General features: G+C 45.9%; 1 protein-coding gene and 2 non-coding genes across 3 annotated transcripts; 1 reads left to right on the top strand and 2 right to left on the bottom strand.

The window, feature by feature from the left end:
• Positions 1 to 266: 266 nt before the first annotated feature.
• On the bottom strand, positions 267 to 348 carry TRNAS-GCU. The gene has a single exon. It is a non-coding gene; the product is annotated as a tRNA-Ser (tRNA).
• Positions 349 to 2,125: 1,777 nt separating this feature from the next.
• TRNAS-GCU lies at positions 2,126 to 2,207 on the bottom strand. The gene has a single exon. It is a non-coding gene; the product is annotated as a tRNA-Ser (tRNA).
• A 9,965-nt stretch (positions 2,208 to 12,172) lies between these two features.
• LOC113406613 (spermatid-associated protein-like) lies at positions 12,173 to 13,168 on the top strand. The gene has a single exon (XM_026652312.1). It carries the CDS (start codon positions 12,173 to 12,175, stop codon positions 13,166 to 13,168), a length of 996 nt encoding a protein of 331 aa, XP_026508097.1.
• The last annotated feature ends 5,314 nt before the right edge of the window (positions 13,169 to 18,482 follow it).

The following is an 18,482-nucleotide window of genomic DNA, read 5'->3' as shown; positions in this document are numbered from 1 at the left end:
GGGAGTTCTCGGTTTTTCAAGGAAACATTCCGGGACATCGTTAAGATGCAGATTGAAAGCATAGTGTGTCTGAATTGGTCTGGAACTTGTTTCCTCAGGCCAGCGAGCCCCTACTCCTTCTGGCACTGGGACGCTCTTAGTGGCACAAGGATCCACTTTCCTGGCAGGTGGGCTTCTCTTGTTCATTCTAGGAGTCGCTTGGGCAGCAACGGGCAGAGGTTGCCCGGAGGAAGGATCCCGTAGCCAAAATGGGAAGGGAACGCCAACGACGAAGGTGGGATTCGAACCCACGCGTGCAGAGCACAATGGATTAGCAGTCCATCGCCTTAACCTCTCGGCCACCTCGTCAGCTGAAAGGCTGGGCCTGGACACTGGCTCTCCTTTGATTGGACGACGCTGGCCGCCCGACGCAGGATGAGACGCCTTAGGAAGGGTAGGCTGCCAGCGCACCGGTGGTGTAGAGGCATCATGCAGGATTCCCGTTCCTGCGAGCTGGGTTCGAGTCCTGGCTGGCGCAAACCTGCTGGGCCCACAGCCATGTAAGGTCCTTCTCTTGCTTTGGTGCCTCAAAGTGTTCTCAGGAGAGGGAGAAAAGGTCCAGAGCAATAACTCTGTAATCTGACCCCCCAACCCCCATAAAAAAGAAGGGAAGGCTCTAGACCAAGGTTCCCTTCTAAGCGGCCTGTCAGAGGAGCGGTCCTAGGGTTTTACCATTCAGCCAAGCAGGACGTTGAGGTACCTGCCGTCCTTTGGCAGCCAAAGACAGGCACCCAAGCCAGCTGGAGAAGAAGTGTCAGTCAAAGCCTGTGCGCTTGCCAGTAGCGCTGAGGCCTGTTGTGAGATTCCTCTTCTTTCGAGCCTGACGGGAGACCCGGCTGGCCCGTCTGAGAGGCACTGTGGCATTGTCCCGCTTGGGAGTGCTGTGAGAGCTGGGGTCACCTCTTGCCCAGGCCCTTCCACAGAAGTACAAGGAGCTGGCTTTCCCTTCTCTTCCTAGGTGAAAGAGCTTTGCCTTAACAGGCATCTCACCTAGCTTCACTTCCCAGAGACTTCAAGCCTTCCTTGCTTGAAGGGCTCAGCTTGCAAGCGCTCTGGCGCCTTGTGGCTGTCTAGTGATGGATGCCAAAGATGGCTTCTCTCCTCCAAAGTTCCAGGACCTTCTTTCAAGGGGCAGGATGACCTTCTGCTCTTCTTCCCTTCCTCTGCACTTCCCAACCCCCTGCTGATTTCTATGGAAATGAGGCTTCCCTTGCTTTTGCTCCCCCCTTACTCCATTTCTTTGGAGACAGGGAGCTAGCTGCCTCCCCTCCTGTTTGGGGGAAAGCCTGCTTCTCCCTTGCTTTGCTCCCAGACTGTAAAGCAGAAGATCAGGGAGTCTTCCTAATTCCTCAGCTAGTCTTAAGACCTCCATTTCACCAGGCTATTCATCACCAGTGTGGAGAGGCTTCCAGAAAAGACCTTGCTCAATACCCTTTCAGACTACAGTACTATCTGATACAATCAGTTGAGTCAATTCTTTATGACTTGAAGTTCACCCCCCCCCCCGTCTTTCTAGACCAGCCAGCCAGCCTTGGCAATGTAAAGTAAAACCCAGACCAAGCTTCTCTCTCCTGCTGGGTGGAGACGCCGTGCTCTCTTCTCCTCTTCTGCTTGTTAGCTTGAGAGCTTTCTCTTCCTCCTACGTCAATGACCCTTGATTCTCTCTGCCTGACGAGCGGGCTGCTCAGAGAAGCAAACGGTATCCTTTGCCTAGGGCAGACCTCTTTTCCCGACTCGCCATGACATGCCTGGCTTCAAGACATTGCAGTCATCGTTCCAGCCTCTAGCCAGAACTCTTCATACACACCGGGCAAGAATCGGGGAGTTCTCGGTTTTTCAAGGAAACATTCCGGGACACCGTTAAGATGCAGATTGAAAGCATAGTGCGTCTGAATTGGTCTGGAACTTGTTTCCTCAGGCCAGCGAGCCCCTACTCCTTCTGGCACTGGGACGCTCTTAGTGGCACAAGGATCCACTTTCCTGGCAGGTGGGCTTCTCTTGTTCATTCTAGGAGTCGCTTGGGCGGCAACGGGCAGAGGTTGCCTGGAGGAAGGATCCCGTAGCCAAAATGGGAAGGGAAGGCCAATGACGAAGGTGGGATTCGAACCCACGCGTGCAGAGCACAATGGATTAGCAGTCCATCGCCTTAAACTCTCGGCCACCTCGTCAGCTGAAAGCCTGGGCCTGGACACCGGCTCTCCTTTGATTGGACGACGCTGGCTGCCCGACGCAGGATGAGACGCCTTAGGAAGGGTAGGCTGCCAGCGTGCCGGTGGTGTAGAGGCATCATGCAGGATTCCCGTTCCTGCGAGCTGGGTTCGAGTCCCGGCTGGCGCAAACCTGCTGGGCCCACGGCCGTGTAAGGTCCTTCTCTTGCTTTGGTGCCTCGAAGCGTCCTCGGGAGAGGGAGAAAAGGCCCAGAGCAATAACTCTGTAATCTGACCCCCCAACCCCCATAAAAAAGAAGGGAAGGCTCTAGACCAAGGTTCCCGTTCAAACAGCTCTTTACTTACAAATGAGGGTTTTCTTTTAACATATCTGCACGTAAAATAAAACCTATATAACTCTGTCGTTGGGTTTCTCGCTTTTCTGCCACCTGGAGAGCTTTTGGGTTCAGGATTCCAGGTTCTTACGGTTTTCTAGTGGGATTAGCTCATTTAAAAAAGAACACATCAATTGTGCTGCGAATTATTCTTTAATTAACAGTGCTAGTGTAAAGTGAAAGGTCCTGGGAAGTTCTCTGTTGTAATTGACATAGATGGAGTGAGACCTGGAAGTATTAGTTGATGACTATGAGCTGCCAATGTGATAAAGCTGTGAAAAATGCTAATTGACTCTTTGGATGCATCAGCAATGGTACTTCTAGTAGAGAAGGGGAAGTGTTATTAGCACACCTCATCTGGAATACTGGTAGCAATTCTGATCTGCCATGTTTAACAAAGATGATTTGAAATCGGAACAGGTTAGAGAAGGGCTGGAAGAATGATCAGAGAAATGGAGAAACTGTCTTACAAGAGGAGACAGAAGGATCTTGGCTTGTTTAGCCTAAAAAAATGAAGGCTGGGGCGGGGGTATGATTGCTCTCTATAAATACTTCAGTGGGATAAATATGTGGGAGAGAGAAGAGCTCAGAGTTTTACGAGGAGTGCTCCAGGTGAAGGAGGAGTGATGACTTGACCCTTGGGGCATGTTTGTTGTCAGTAATGTGTGTGTTTGTGGTGTGCTTGCAGCTTGACTGAAATAGACCGTGTGGTCTGTTTGTTTGGGGGACCGTGTGCTGAGCCTGGTGGCCTGCTAGGCAAGGCTGAGAGCTTCTTAAGGAGGCTCTGATCGCTAAGTCCTTTAGCGCCCATCATCCCCTAAGCGGGAGGTGGGGCTTTAAAGCAGGCACCCCTAAGCGACCAGAGGAGCTAGCGAACAGGGATGGCTAACAGGGGAGTTTGGCGAGGGAGTTGTTCGAGGGGGGAGCTAGAGCCACTCAATAGTGCTTGAACGTAAAAGCCAAAAACACCCACTGATAAAAACAAAACATCAACAAAGGACCGAGCTGCAGGAGTAAAAAGAGGATGCAGGCAGACGTCCAGCAACAGAGTGGGGGCTATCCAGTTTATTGGACCCAATGCAGCATGTATGATTGCCTGGCCTATGGGCAGGTGGCATATGTATGCATTTGGGGCAAGGAGCTCCTGGCCCTCAGAGACCGTGTACGGGCTTTGGAGACCAGAGTGGCTACACTGGAGGAGCTAAGGGAGACAGAGAAGTACATAGATGAGACTTTCCGGGACACTCCCAGTCCAACAGCCTCTGTGCTGTTGAGGAGAATGAAAGTCTCAGGGAAGGAGAACATCCACCGGGAGCAAAAGGAAATGATCACATAGTTGGGACCCTCCTTCCAGACGATGTTGTGGTATCCTCTCGTTCTGAGGATACCTCTCTGGGGGAGGGAACTCCAGTTATTAGGAAGAGACAGGTAATAGTTATGGGGGATTCAATTATTAGAAACATAGATAGCTTGATTTGCGATGACAGGGAGAACCGCATGGTGACTTGCCTGCCTGGTGCGAAGGTTATGGATCTCTCAAGAGATCTAGATAGACTTATGTGTAGTGCTGGGGAGGAGCTGGTGGTCATGGTACATGTAGGTACCAATGATAGGGAAGGATAGGAGAGAGGTCCTGGAGGCCAAATTTAGGCTGCTAGGTAAGAGATTGAAGTCCAGGACCTCCATGGTAGCATTCTCTGAAATGCTTCCAGTTCCACACACAGGGCCAGTTAGACAGGCAGAACTGCAAGGTCTCAATGCATGGATGAGACAATGGTGTAGGGAGGAGGGGTTTAGATTTATTAGGAACTGGGGAAACTTTTGGGAAAGGGGGAGCCTATACAGGAAGAATCCACTTCACCTAAACCATCACAACCATAAGTGCTGACTCCTTGCGTGCTTTGGAGCTGGAGCGCCCCTGGAAAAAAAATAATGTGTGCTCAGCTACCAATCAGATATATTGCTTGCACAGTTCCTATCAGCTGTTTGCTGCGCTGAAGCCAATCAGCTGTTCCCCATCCGGCCAAACAGCTCTTTGGTGCAAAGCCACCTATCAGCTGTTTGCACGCAGCCAGGATCTGTTTCCCAGCGTGTGTGGCTGCTGCATCTCCCAACCCGGCTCCCATGGCGAGCAGGTGATTCCTTTTCCAGGGCAGAGGGAGCCCAGTTGGTGGGGGGTGGGCAAGCAGGGGCACAGGCAGCTTCTCAGTTGGTCACAGGGGGCTGGGCCTGGGGGGAAACAGGGCAGGCAGGCAGCTTCTGGACTGGCTGCAGGGGGCTGGGGCTGGGGGGAGACAATCTGTGTGGGCGGCTTCTCTGCTAACTGCAGAGGGATGGGACTGGGGGGAAAGGGTGGGTGGGCAGCCCCCCAAAACTGGCAGAGCTCCCCACAAACTGGCAGAGCCCCCCCCAAACATACACATCTCACCCTTAAGTCAGGAAGGGGCAGAAGGGAGCAAGTGGCAGGTGGGAGGAGCTCAGGGGACAGGGCCTAGGGGGAGGTGGCAGAATGGGTGCAGGACCTTGGGGGCAGAGTGCGGCAGGGCCTTGGGGGCGTGGAGCTGGGATGGGGCACCCATCGGCAAAATCAAAAATCAGCATCTATGATCACAATGAGAAGAGTACAAAGTTGGAGCTTCTGAAAAATGCACTAGCTGTTGCTTTGACTGGACATCCTTGAGCAATCACAGCTATCTTGGAGTCACGGCACACCTGACTGATGTTACATGGACACTGCAGTCGTTTGCTTTAACAGTAAAGCATTCTGAAGAGAGACTTTATGCTGAAACATGTGTAGAGCATTTCTTGGATGTTGCGAAAGAATGTAATATTCAAGAAAAGGTAACAACATGTAGTACTAACTGTGCAATCAAAACTGCGATTAATCATGATTAATTTGTTTTGAGATAATTGCTGAGTTAACTGCAATTAATTTACAGCCCTAATTTATACACTGCCATCCCAATTCACTTGTGTCCTTTTCAGAGCAGAAGGAATTCTTTGATCTCCCCGGTAACTCTTTCTGATCAATTAGCATGCCATGAACACAGACAAAATAGGCTACAAATATCTTGCTGTACCTCCCCCAATTAACCAGTTCTGGAGCTGATGCAAAGCCCATTGAAGTATGTATCAGTCTTTCCACTGACTTTGGTCCGGTGTGGATCAAGCCTTAAATCCTGGGGTAGCATAAATAATCATGATTCATTCACACCAGTTTGTACAGATGTGAATAAAGGCAGGAAAATATGATATAGAAAAATTAAGAAAAGAACAATGTAACCCTTCTGCCCATCTAAGTTGGCAGCAACAAGGGCCAGGTTCTGTATCTAGGGGTTCCGTTTCAATAACACAATGCAAAACCGGCTCGAGCCCCCACCCAGTGACCTGGGACAATTACATACCACCCCCCTGGGTACCTCTAAGAGGCAATACTTCCCCTCTCGCAAGCACGGAGTCTGAGTGTAGCAGAAAATGTTTAATAACATGAGGTAAACGACATCAGCAAAAAATTGGAAAAAACACCACAAACAGGATTCATAACACAAACCATGAGCAAAACCCACCCCAGCAAATGGGGCTGTGTCCTTTCCCTTTGGTTCTTGAATCCAGCAACCCAAAAATCACCCAGAGTCCCCCAAGTCCAACAGCCCCAAAGTCTCTTGGGTCCAGCAACCACCCAAAGTCCCAAAAGTCCAACAACCCCCAAAGTCTCTGTCCCTGGTCAGTGCAGCCCCAGAGTAAAAGGGGGGGGGCACGCAGGGTGTTAAGGGGCACCTTACGTGATCCGAGGCTGGCCAGCCGTCTGTTTCTCCGTGGGGGTTCCGCCGCAGCCTTCACCACAAGCCAGTCCACTTTCCTGCCACCCCACGAACTGCTCCGCTCTACAAGCTGCTCCGCTCCGCTCACCGACCTGTGAGCCGTTCCAGCCGTCCCCGCAAACAGCTCCGCTCGCCGTTCCTTGGGCCACTCCAACCGGCCCCGCAAGGCTCCACGCCGCTCACTGCTCCTCCAGTCATCCCCACAAATTGCTCCGCCAGCTGCTGAGCAATATAGCTTCAGGCTCCCTCACTAGTTAACACAGCACTCAGTGATCTCAGCTCTTAATAACATCAGCTCTTTTGTGATTTCAGCTCTTAGCGATTTCAGCTCATAGTATAGTAGGGGAGCCCCAGTGCTGGTGCACCATTGGCCCAAAGTGAATTCAGCCCAGCAGCCTGTAACTAGACTCCTAAGGGAATCAAAGTTAGCTCTGACATTCAACAATGGAGAGAGGAGGCGGTGCAATTGGTGTTTCAAACCCTCAGAGGGGGCCCATACCATCAGATACAAATACCTGTCCCCATCCTCTCTCAATTCACTGGGTTTTGTAACCCATGCCCCTTGTCAAGCAAGTGCTACTTAGGTAATGGTGAAGGACTCACTCAGTCCTTCTGTCATACAACAGTTCCACTGGCCTTGATTCACAGAATCAGGGTAACAAAACTTTATTCTTCCTGCTCCAATAATAGAGAAACTGGGGATCCCACACCAGCCAAAGTAACCACTTTCAGTTGCTGTGTTTCATGCCAGGTGAGTGGGTGTGCCTATGCAAACAAGATCAGCCCCTGGAGTTCTTTTCCACACTCGCCATAATTCGCCACCAGATGTCAGGGTAGAGCTCATCCTGACTCTGCTTACAACAACATAAACCACAAACTTTACTCCTAGCAGTAATTACTAATTCAGAAGAATCGGATTTTTCTCTTTGGATTAGTACTTATTACTGGATTGTTCTGATCTTCACTAACTTTGGCTCCAGTAAGTTACTGAGCTGTTAAGCTTTTCTACCAAGGTCTGCTTTAGTATATTGCACCCCCTTGGTTTTCCAGGAGTTGAGGAGGTGCAGTTCAACAATCACCTTTCTTAAAGCTCCCTGCAACCAGTAAGCAAACTTCAATCCCCTTCTATCAGAGGACAAACTCCCTGCAAGAAACTGATTGTCCTGCTCTCCTCTGTAGAATACTTGAATTAGAAAGTAAACAGAATGCTCTCCAGGAAGTTGCCATAGTGACTAGTGATGCTTTAGTGTTGTCTCAGATTAAATAGAAGTGGGGGGGAAATTACAGTGAGAAGTTGTATGCCGAGGTTTATCATCTTTGCATAACTCAAAAATAGCTGAATGGGTTTACCTCGAACTTTCCAAAAGAATCACAGTTACCTTAGGGGTAAGGCCAAGTTTAGTAAGTATTTTCACCTGAGAAGAAATTAACTTTAGTGTTTGTGATTTAGGAACACTCGAATTAGAAAAAACTTTATTCTACTTTTAAAGATGCAGCAAATAAGAAACAGGAAGAAATCATTAAAAATGGAAAGATGTGAAAGTGTGAATAGCTGCTTTGGATAATGTCATTAACTTTAATGCCTGGATACTCGCTGCAGTCTATTTTCTTATTAACAGGATTTGGTGATATCCTAGCTCTTTTAATTTGTAGTAAAAAAAAACAAAAAAAACCAAAACCCCACCAACCTCAACGTTAGTTTTGGGAAATTACTCCAGGCCTCATACCGGAGAAGAGGAAGGTGTTTTGTTAATGTCAGTATCAATTCAGCAGTGAACCTAATTTGAATTTCTGGGATGGAACAAATCCTGTTCTCTAAAAACAAAGTGCTGGAAAAAGAATTCATTTGAACTGCTTCTACGATCATACGTGAGGAGGAAGACAGAAGGACTTGATTCAGGAAGAAGCTTGAGAATGAGCTACTTGTTATAAGGAAAAAGAGGTATCTTCTATTTAAAAAAATCCACATATGGATCTGGAAAAAAACAGATATTCTTCAGAGATTGTAGTGGGAACAATGGAGATTAAGTTGTGAGAATACAGTACAGTATTGGGAAACTTTTGATGGGAAACACTTGAGCTCCTGCTGAAGTCTAACAGGCCTGGGGAGCAGATGCTTTTCACCTACATCAATTGTGCTGTTGCTCTGGATGGGCTTGGATACTGTGTCTATGTCATAATGGGGTTGACACATTTCCTTCTTGTTACATGCCTCGGTTTGAAAACCATGGTCCTATCTCGGGCCATGTTGAAAATCAGTTTTGAGGAGGGAGAGGCTGAGGCAGCTTCTGGCATTGGGCCTCAGCATTGGATGCCCTATAGTTATAAACCAACTGTGTGTTTGGAGAAGATAAAGAGAAAAGAAACAGGACATCGCTAGACTTATTATCTTTTAAACAGAGGTGAGCAGATGCACCTACTACTACTGAAGAATACTATTCAACTTGATTTTAGATAGCTTTGCTCATGCAAACTGTGCCCCCAAACTGCTTACCGGATTGTTTAATCCAGAGCTAAATGAAAATGATAACTGAGATTAAGAGAAATTAAAAGGCCTCTGCAAGGGAGAAAAGATGGTTCACCACGTGACATTACTCTGGTCAATCTCTTTTTTGGTCATTTCTCATTTCTCTGGTCAATCTCTTCTCTGTCAATCTCTTTTCAAATCTCATTTTACATGGGACTGATTTATCACTGTGTTACTCCAGTTTTACCCTGATTTCCATGGAGTTACTGATTGGAAATCAGGGTAAAAGAGATTGACAATCAATGACACAGAGAGAATAGCAGTGAATTTGACTTGGAGGCTTAGTATATATAGTAGATTAATAGATTCTTAGATTCCAAGGCCAGAATGGACCATTGTGATAATCTAAGATGCCCTCCTGTATAACACAGGCCATAGAATTTCCCCCAAATAATTCCTAGAGCAGATCTTTTAGAAAAATATCTGATCTTGAATTAAAAATTGTCAGAGAAGGAGAATCCACCCTGAACTTTAGTAACGTGTTTATGCTACACTATAGATAATTAGCCATGAATCAATGACCCCTATCTTTGCTCTCTGATATCGAGATCACTGCATTCTTACTAAATGATCAGTTAGACAAAAAACAGAGACTCAACTCTTAGCTGAGGCACACAAGAGGTTAAGTAAGAACATCGAGGAGTGTACAAAGTTAAGAAAATTAAATAATATATAGAAAAGACATGAATTAGTAATAGATTCCAGCACTTATTAGAAAAAAGAGAGTGCAGCCTCAGAAGTCAAAGAAACTCCAGTCATTTATGAGGTAATTGTGGATAGTCTTAGTGAAGGAGAAACCAATGGGGGGGAAAAAAGGAGATAACAGAGATTATGTGAACGAAGCTAAATTATTAGGATCTTTTGATTCCTAGACAGCATCACGAGCAGTGGACTATATTGCTTCAGTTAACAACAATGTAAAGCCTAGTAGAATTATATCAGAATTAGCTGAGGTAAAGTTTTTAAAGCCTACAATAACACCTCTCCCTAAAAAGTGGTTTAACTCACTCTCCCCAGACGTAAGTCAAAATGATGAAAGGTTGTGCTGGGAATTTTCTTGGCAATGCCCAGACATGACTAGTCCAACAGCCCAGGTTTGACCAGGGTGACACTCTCTGGGCTCTTTCTCAAAAATTAAGACAAGTTTGGAGAAGGTAATTTTGCTGATCTCAATTCCCACTGGAAGCAACGGTATGGACCACTGAAAAGCTAAAAATGAGCATATTTTCTTTTTCTTGATTGCAAAGAGAACTCAGTTGGTATGTGTGATTTTTAGAAACTTCCTGGAAAGGGACACAACCAGGGCCAACATTTTCAAACTTGGATGCTTAACATTAGGTTCCTAAATCCACATGCAGGCACCAAAATAGAAATGGGACAGGTTTTCAGAGGTGCCGAGCAGCCCTAGCTCCTACTGACTTTGGTGGCATTTGTGAGAGTAGAACAATTCTGAAAATGAGGCCATTTATATATCTGATGCCTAAATATGGAGTTAAGCACCTAATTCTAGGCTCTCACTTTTGAAAATCTTGGCCAGAATTCTTTGCGAAATCTGTGTCAATACAGAGCTCCACTTGTGAAATGGAAGGTAAACTGATGCAGTGGATGGGCCTTAAGCCAGACTGAGTGAGTCCTTCTCCATATGTGACTTACAAACATACACAGAGATATGTTCCCTGCTCCAAATGGCTTATAAGATAAGACAAAAAGTTCATCAGGAGGAGGTGCCAAGGTTTTGGAGACTAGAAGAAGGAAGGGAGTATCCCTGGAAGAAGTGGGTTTCACAGAGGAATTTGAAGGAATCAAGAGAGGCTGTCTGGCAACACATGAGACAACCTGCTAGAACAGTGGTCTCCAAACTTTTTTGATCGCACACCCCATCAGTAAAAAAATTTTGAGCACGCACCCCCTGCCGCACCGGCTCTACCATTTTTGCCGAAGCGCCCCCCCCCCCCAAAAAAGGCGCTCGGACTCCCGCCTGACGAAGCAAAGGGAAAAAAAAAAGCGCTCCTCCTGCACACCGGCTGAATAGACCAAATTGGATGCAGTAAGTGACAGGAAGCCAGCTGGTGGATACAAGGAGGGTTGCGAGAGGAAGGTGACATGAGCAGCAAAATTTGGTCCAAGTGAAGGAGGAAAAGTAAAAGGAGGAGCGAATTGTCTCAAGTTTCTGTGCTTAAGTTGTGGTCAAGCAGTGGGAGTAGTAAGGAAACATGGGTTTTGGTTATGAGAAAAAGAAAGAAGCAATAGGACTTATTAGCAAGAAACAAGATCTGGGGAGAGGGGAAGCTAAAGAGTCAAATATAATACCGAAACTGTAAGTCTGGGGGACAGGAAGAACTGCCAATGGATCCAAACAAAGGAACAGAATGAAGAGGGATCAGAAGGAAACATAAGGAATTCTTTTTTAGAATGACTATTTTTGAGATGGTGGCAGAACATGCAAGAGGGTCATCTATGAAAAACCAGAGGCCGGTGCTGTGGTTCAGTGCCGTGTTTTTTGTTCTGTTTTTTGTCATTTTATGTGTGCATGTTGCACCATTCTGTGCTCTACATCTTCAGAGATTTATACATTTTTTGATTCAGTCTCACCTCCTGCATAATACAGGCCACAGAAATTCACCCAGTAATTTCTGCACCGAGGACTGAATTTTCAAAGGTATTTAGGTGCATAAAAATGCAGACAGGTGCTTTTGAAAATCCCATTAAGCAAGTTAGGTGCCTGACTCCCACTGACATCAATAGGAGTCAGACATCTAACCTGCTAAGGTACTTTTGAAAATTGGGCCTAAACCTATAACATTTGATAACTCATTTGCTTGTGAATAGACTGGGGATGAAATAGCATAAGGAGCTAGAGTCCTGTCTTTTAGCCCCATAACTATGCTCAGGATGAAGCTGTATTGTGCACAAAAAAGCTGGTAGATATAGTAGTATTAGTTTTGCCAGTGTCTGAAAAATTGTTTTCAGCCAACAAAACCATTCTGACAGAGGCTGAGCAACGAACAGACTTTGAGAATTCACTTATTCCTTGTCAATTGAGTTCAGTTCTGTCTTTGAACTTCGTAACTAATCCTGTTTATTTGTATTCCATATTCCAGCAGTCCTGACTGAGCCTCTCCACAGACCCCTTTCTATCTACTCCTTGCTAAGGAAAACAGTCTACTATATAATTACTGAAGAAAATCTTTTCACACAGACTTCTTCACTTCGCTAAGTCAGCCCACGTTTACTTTTAATCTGATGAATCACCAGATGCAACGGGCAGAACCAGATATGGATTACATTCCCCCACGGGTCAAGCTAAGTGATGAAACATTTGTCTTTGTAGATGGCAAATGGGTGAGTGAGACTTATAATCAGCCACCTTTTGCTTCTCAACAGAAACATTACAACAAGAAGATGCAGAATGACTGGACTCTCTGGGAGGAGAACAAAGCACTCTGGGAAGAGAACAAGGCCCTCCGGATTGAAAACAAGGCCCTCCGGGAGGAGAACAAAACTCTCCAGTGCCTCCGGACACAGAACAAAGCCATCCAGGTTATTTATGATGAGACCCTCCAGCAGGTTCTCCAGAAGGAGAACAAGCCCTTCCCAATCTTCCGAGATAGGAACATAGGCTTCCAGGTCAGCCAAGAGAACAAGGCCCTTCAGGTTGTTCGGGAAAAGAATATGGCTTTACAGGTACTCCGGGAGGAGACCCAAGCTGTCCCAGTCTTCCAGAAGGAGACCCAAGCTGTCCAAGTCTTCCAGAAGGAGACCCAAGCCACCACAATCGAGGAGGAGAGCAAGGATGATGTCCCTGCCTTCCAGGAGGACAGCAAAGCCAACCCAATCCAAGATGAGAGCAAGGCTGGCTCAGCCCTCCAGAAAAAGAGTAATTCTGTCCAGGACATCTGGGAAGAAAGCAAAGCTGTCCCAGTTCAGGAGGAGAACAAGGCTTCCCCAGGCATCCAGGAGGAAAATGTGGCTCTCCAGGCTGTCCAGAAGCTAAACCAAACCCTCCAGACCCTGCTAAAAGAGAACCAGACTCTTCTGGAAGAGAAAAAGGCAATCCAGGTTCTTCAGGAAGAGAACAAAGTCTTCTGGGAAGAGAACAATAAGATGAAGCTGCAGCTAACTGTAGTGAAAGGCACAGTGTCAGAGATTATGGCCCGGATGGAAATACTGCAAAAGGAGCTCAATGCCCTTTCTCTTGTGCAGTGTAATGAGATGAGGAAGCCAGACAGGTGCTGGTAAATGAGTATCAGCAAGGAGAAATGTGCAGCTTGGCGCTAAAGACCTGCTAGATCACATTTGATGAAATACCTCTCCCTGTTTCTAATAAAGTCCTGGTGGAGATTCAGAAAAAACAGATGGGGGAATATTGCTTTATTCTGAGACTTGCAAGTATTGCTTTATCTTTATCTTCTTGTTTCCTCCTCTGATAACATGCATATTGGTGTGTGTCATGAAGTTGCTGGGTCAGCCATATTTCCTAGCCTCACATAAGCAAAAATTTCATCTGCTAGGGATTGATAGATTTTAACTCTTAGGAGATCATGGGATTACCAACCAAGTGATTTTTTTAAAAACTGTAATTCTAAGGATAAATAATAAGGCCTAAACGTGGCTTGTGATTCTGGGTGTCTAACATGAGATGCCTTAAAGGGTCTTGTTTTATAGAGGATGACTGCTCAACACTTTCTGAAAATCAGGGCCCTTCCAAGAATTTCTATATATTATAGATGATAATTTCCTAACTCAAGTGTTCCATCCAACACAAGGGAATTCTATCTAAGACCTCGTCTTGATCGATGAAGAATGGATCACAGAACTAAAAATTAATGGTAACATAGGTACAAGTGATCATGACTTGATCACATTTATAATGTTCTAACAGAATAAAGTCAAAACCAGTAAAAATATATATATACACACTGAATGCTCTAAAGGGGCCATTTTCACAAAACTGAAAACAATTATGAGCCAAATCAGCTGGGAGGAAAAAATTAATCAGAAAAATGTGAATTATAATTGAAAATTGTTTAACAACACTTTACTAGATACCCCAAAAGCCACAATCTCATAATCAAGGAAGTAGGTTGTACTGGTAAAAAAAAGATCTGGTTTAGAGAGGAAGTAAAGGCAGCTAAAAAAAATGAAAGACAGGGAAGTTGACAGTAATGAATATATATCAGAATCTAGGAATTATAAAATATTGATAAGGGAAGCAAAGGGACACTAGGAGAAATCAGTGGCAAGCAGATTTAAGGACAATCAGAAGGCATTTTTAAAGTGTATTAGGAACAAAAAGAATCCCGACAGTGATATTGGTTCATTACTTCATGGAAATGACAATTATCAATAATATTGCAGAAAAGGCACAAATATTCAATAAATATTTCTGTTCTGTTTTTAGGAAAAAACAGATGTTATAGTCTTAATATATAATGATGATAACACTCTTTTCAGTCCATTAGTATCTTGGGAGGATGTTAAACAGCAGCTACTAAAGTTAGACATTTTAAAATCAGCAGGTACAGATAATGGATAATTCTGTTCCTGAATGACTAACAGTGCTATATCCCAAGTATATCAGGATGTTATGATTCTTTAGAGGAAAAAGTTTTATAAGAATTGATATGCTAAATGAACCTTTTCTCTGATGCAATCTTCTGTGAGGAGCTAGAGGAGAAGGGCTCTCAAATTATCCTAATAGTTCAGGACCAGAAGTGAAGAAGATCTATATCTAAAGCTGATTGAGCTGTTCATTGTGTACAAGCTAGCCATCACATTTAAGCAAACTATGCAACAACAACAAAAATCAGAAACTCACACATGTTTGTGGAAAAGTGAAGAAAAGGCTGGCAAATGCATAAAGTCAAAAATTATTTAGAATTCAATTAAATGTTTGCAGAAAAGTTTCAGTCATTCTTTCCTGCCTCTTCCCATATGCAAACAAAGAGACAAGAGAGATCTAGGTACACCTCTACCCCGATATAACGTGACCCAATATAACACGAATTCGGATGTAATGTGGTAAAGCAGCGCTCGGGGGGGCGGGGCTGCATGCTCCAGCGGATCAAAGCAAGTTCAATATAATGCGGTTTCACCTATAATGCGGTAAGATTTTTTGGCTCCCGAGGACAGCGTTATATTGGGGTAGAGGTGTATTCAGAATACAATCGGCCTTCACACCTAATATTCCTTTTCTTGTGAAAAGTGCCATTACAATTGTAATGACAAGGATGCCATTTCTACCTCTTATCATTAAGGCTAAGATTTAGTCATGCATATTTTTAGTAAAAGTCATGGACAGGTCACAGGCAATAAACAAAAATTCATGGCCCTGTGACCTGTCCATGACTTGTAGTATATACCCCTGACTAAGTCTTTGGTGTTCTGGGGGACTTCGGGGATGCAGCTGCTGCTCGGGAGGGGAAGCTCTGGGGCACCTGCTGGTACTGGGGGGGGGGCTCCGGGACACCCGCTGGTACTGGGGGGAGCTCCAGGGTGCCTGCTGGTGATCAGGATGGGGGCTCCAGGGTGCCCATTGGTGCTCGGGGCTCTGGGGCACCGGCTGGTGCTGGGAAGGGGATGGGGGGGGGGGGCGGCATGGGACTGCCGCCATCGCTGCTGACAGGGGACTGCCCTGCCAGCCCAGGACCGCATCAGATGCAGCTGCTGCTGGCAGGGAGCAGCCCCGTCAGCCTTGGATCGCGGCAGCTGCTGCTGTCAGGGGGCAGCCTGGGACTGCCCCGCTGCTGCTGGTGGGGGGTGGCCCGGGACTCCCACCACAGCTGGTGAGGGGGACGGTCAGGACCACCACTGCTGTGGGAGGGGGGTGCAGCTGGCCCCAGGGCCGCCCAAGCTCAGGCAGCCCTGGGGTTAGTCACACCTGCCAGCTGCAGAAGTCCCCGGGGGCCCAGAAAGTCACAGAATCTGTGACCTCCGTGACAGACTCGCAGCCTTACTCATCGTCACCCTCCTCTACAATCCCATATGGAAGTATTTATTCTAACTTGGGAATACGAGTGCTACTCACTGAATCACCAGCCCCTGGGTTTTACTTGGGAGATCTAAGTACTTACATAGTCTAAATCAGCTTACCATCTAAGAGCTAATCATATCACAGCATGAGATAGACACTGACTAATCTTACAACTGGAGCAGGTCAGAAAATGGATTTTTTTCCATGCAGAAAGTTTTCATGAAAATGCAAACAAATAAATAAATAAAATTAAAAAATAAAAATAAAATCATAATTTGTCTAATATTTCTATGGAAAATGTCAGTTTTCCAGCAAAAACTTGAAAACAAAAATATTTTTGCTAACCTCCTGTCCCAAATGTTTCAATTCAGAAATGCTGCCACAGTGCCTGATAGGAGTTGTAGTTCAGTTGCCTCATGCTCCCATTCTCTTCTACAGACCAGGTTTCCTGGTTATTCTACATCTCCCATAGTGCACCAGAGTTTACCCTCTTGAAGAAGGAAGATGGTGCAGCATGTGAGTTCCTGGCTATGGTGCATCATGAGACATGTAGTCTAGCCAGGGAGCCTGACCCAGAGAGGAGAATGGGGACGTGAGACAACCAAACTACAGCTCCTATGAGGCACTGCAGCAGAATATCTAAATCAAAGTGTTTTGGTTTTCATTTTTTTTTGGATGAAAACTCAAAAATTTCCACAGCAAGCAGACACTTCATGAAAAACTAAGTTTTGTCGAAAACCCAGTTTTCTGTTGAAAAACAATTTAGATAGAAAATGTTCAAACTGCCTTACAGTGGCCAAGGATATGGGCTCTTCCCTACTGAAAATGGACCTGCTAGAACAATCTCTTTGTTCTCTTCTCTTCTCCTCTCACATATTCCTGCCTTTTTCCATTGCCTCTAGCCCCTGTTTAAAACACTCCCTCACAGAGGTCTATAAACCCATTTCTTCCCACATAGCAACAGTATCATAAAATATTAATGAACTCGCAAAGATGTATATTACCAACCAGAACATCATGTCTCCTCCTGCCCCCAATATTTATTAACATCTCTCAACATATTGTATTGGGCGTTATCCTGCACATACTACTGAGTGCAGTGTTCATTAGCATGAGAAATCCCATTGATTCCAAGGGAGACTACTACCCTATAGTTAACTGTACATCCAATATTAAGCGGGCTGGACTCTTAGGGTCTGCTCTAAAGCCCATTGGAGCCAATAGAAAGACTCCTATTGACTTCAGTGGGGTTTGGATCAGGCCCTCATTGGGATATCTTTGAGACAAGTACATTATCTTTTATTTGTCTGCAAAGGACCATGAATATTTATAGAACTATATAAATATTCACAATGGGCTAGATCCTGAAGTCAATTGGGCTATTGGTTTGGGGCTAGATTGTGGTGTATAAGATGTGACTCTCTAGGGCCTGGTCTACACTATGACTTTAATTCGAATTTAGCAGCGTTAAATCGAATTAACCCTGCACCCGTCCACACAACGAAGCCATTTATTTCGAAATAAAGGGCTCTTAAAATCAATTTCTGTACTCCTCCCCGATGAGCGGAGTAGTGCCGAAATCGATATTGTCATTTCGAATTAGGGTTAGTGTGGCCGCAATTCGATGGTATTGGCCTCCGGGAGCTATCCCACAGTGCACCATTGTGACCGCTCTGGACAGCAATCTGAACTCGGATGCACTGGCCAGGTAGACAGGAAAAGCCCCACAAACATTTGAATTTCATTTCCTGTTTGCCCAGCACAGGAGAGCACAGGTGACCACAGAGAGCTCATTAGCACAGGTAACCATGCAGGCCGATAATCGAAAAAGAGCACCAGCATGGACCGTACGGGAGGTACTGGATCTGATCGCTATATGGGGAGAGGATTCAGTGCTCGCAGAACTTCGTTCGAAAAGACGAAATGCCAAAACTTTTGAAAAAATCTCCCAGGGCATGATGGAGAGAGGCCACAATAGGGACTCAGAGCAGTGTCGCGTGAAAGTCAAGGAGCTCAGACAAGCCTATCAGAAAACAAAGGAGGCAAACGGTCACTCCGGGTCAAAGCCACAGACATGCCGCTTCTACGCTGAGCTGCATGCAATTCTAGGGGGGGGCCGCCACCACTACCCCACCTCTGACCGTGGATTCTGAGGCGGGGGTAATCTCATCAGCCACACCTGAGGATTCTGCTGACGGGGAAGAGGAGGAGGAGGAGGAGGAGGACGAACTTGCGGAGAGCACACAGCACTCCGTTCTCCCCAACAGCCAGGATCTTTTTCTCAGCCTGACTGAAGTACCCTCCCAAGCCTCCCAAGCCAGTATCCAAGACCATGACCCCATGGAAGGGACCTCAGGTGAGTTTACCTTTTAAAATATAAGACATGGTTTAAAAGCAAGCGGTTTTTAATTATTAATTTGCCCTGAGGACTTGGGATGCATTCGCGGCCAGTACAGCTACTGGAAAAGTCTGTTAACGTGTCTGGGGATGGAGCGGAAATCCTCCAGGGACATCTCCATGAAGCTCTCCTGGAGGTACTCCAAAAGCCTTTGCAGAAGGTTTCTGGGCAGTGCAGCCTTA

Source organism: Terrapene carolina, unplaced genomic scaffold, assembly GCF_002925995.2.
Source record: "Terrapene carolina triunguis isolate 2854851 unplaced genomic scaffold, T_m_triunguis-2.0 Scaffold18, whole genome shotgun sequence".
NCBI classification, from domain to species: Eukaryota; Metazoa; Chordata; order Testudines; family Emydidae; genus Terrapene; species Terrapene triunguis.
Note: the sequence above shows the minus strand (reverse complement) of the source record. Positions and strands in the feature narration are given on the sequence as shown.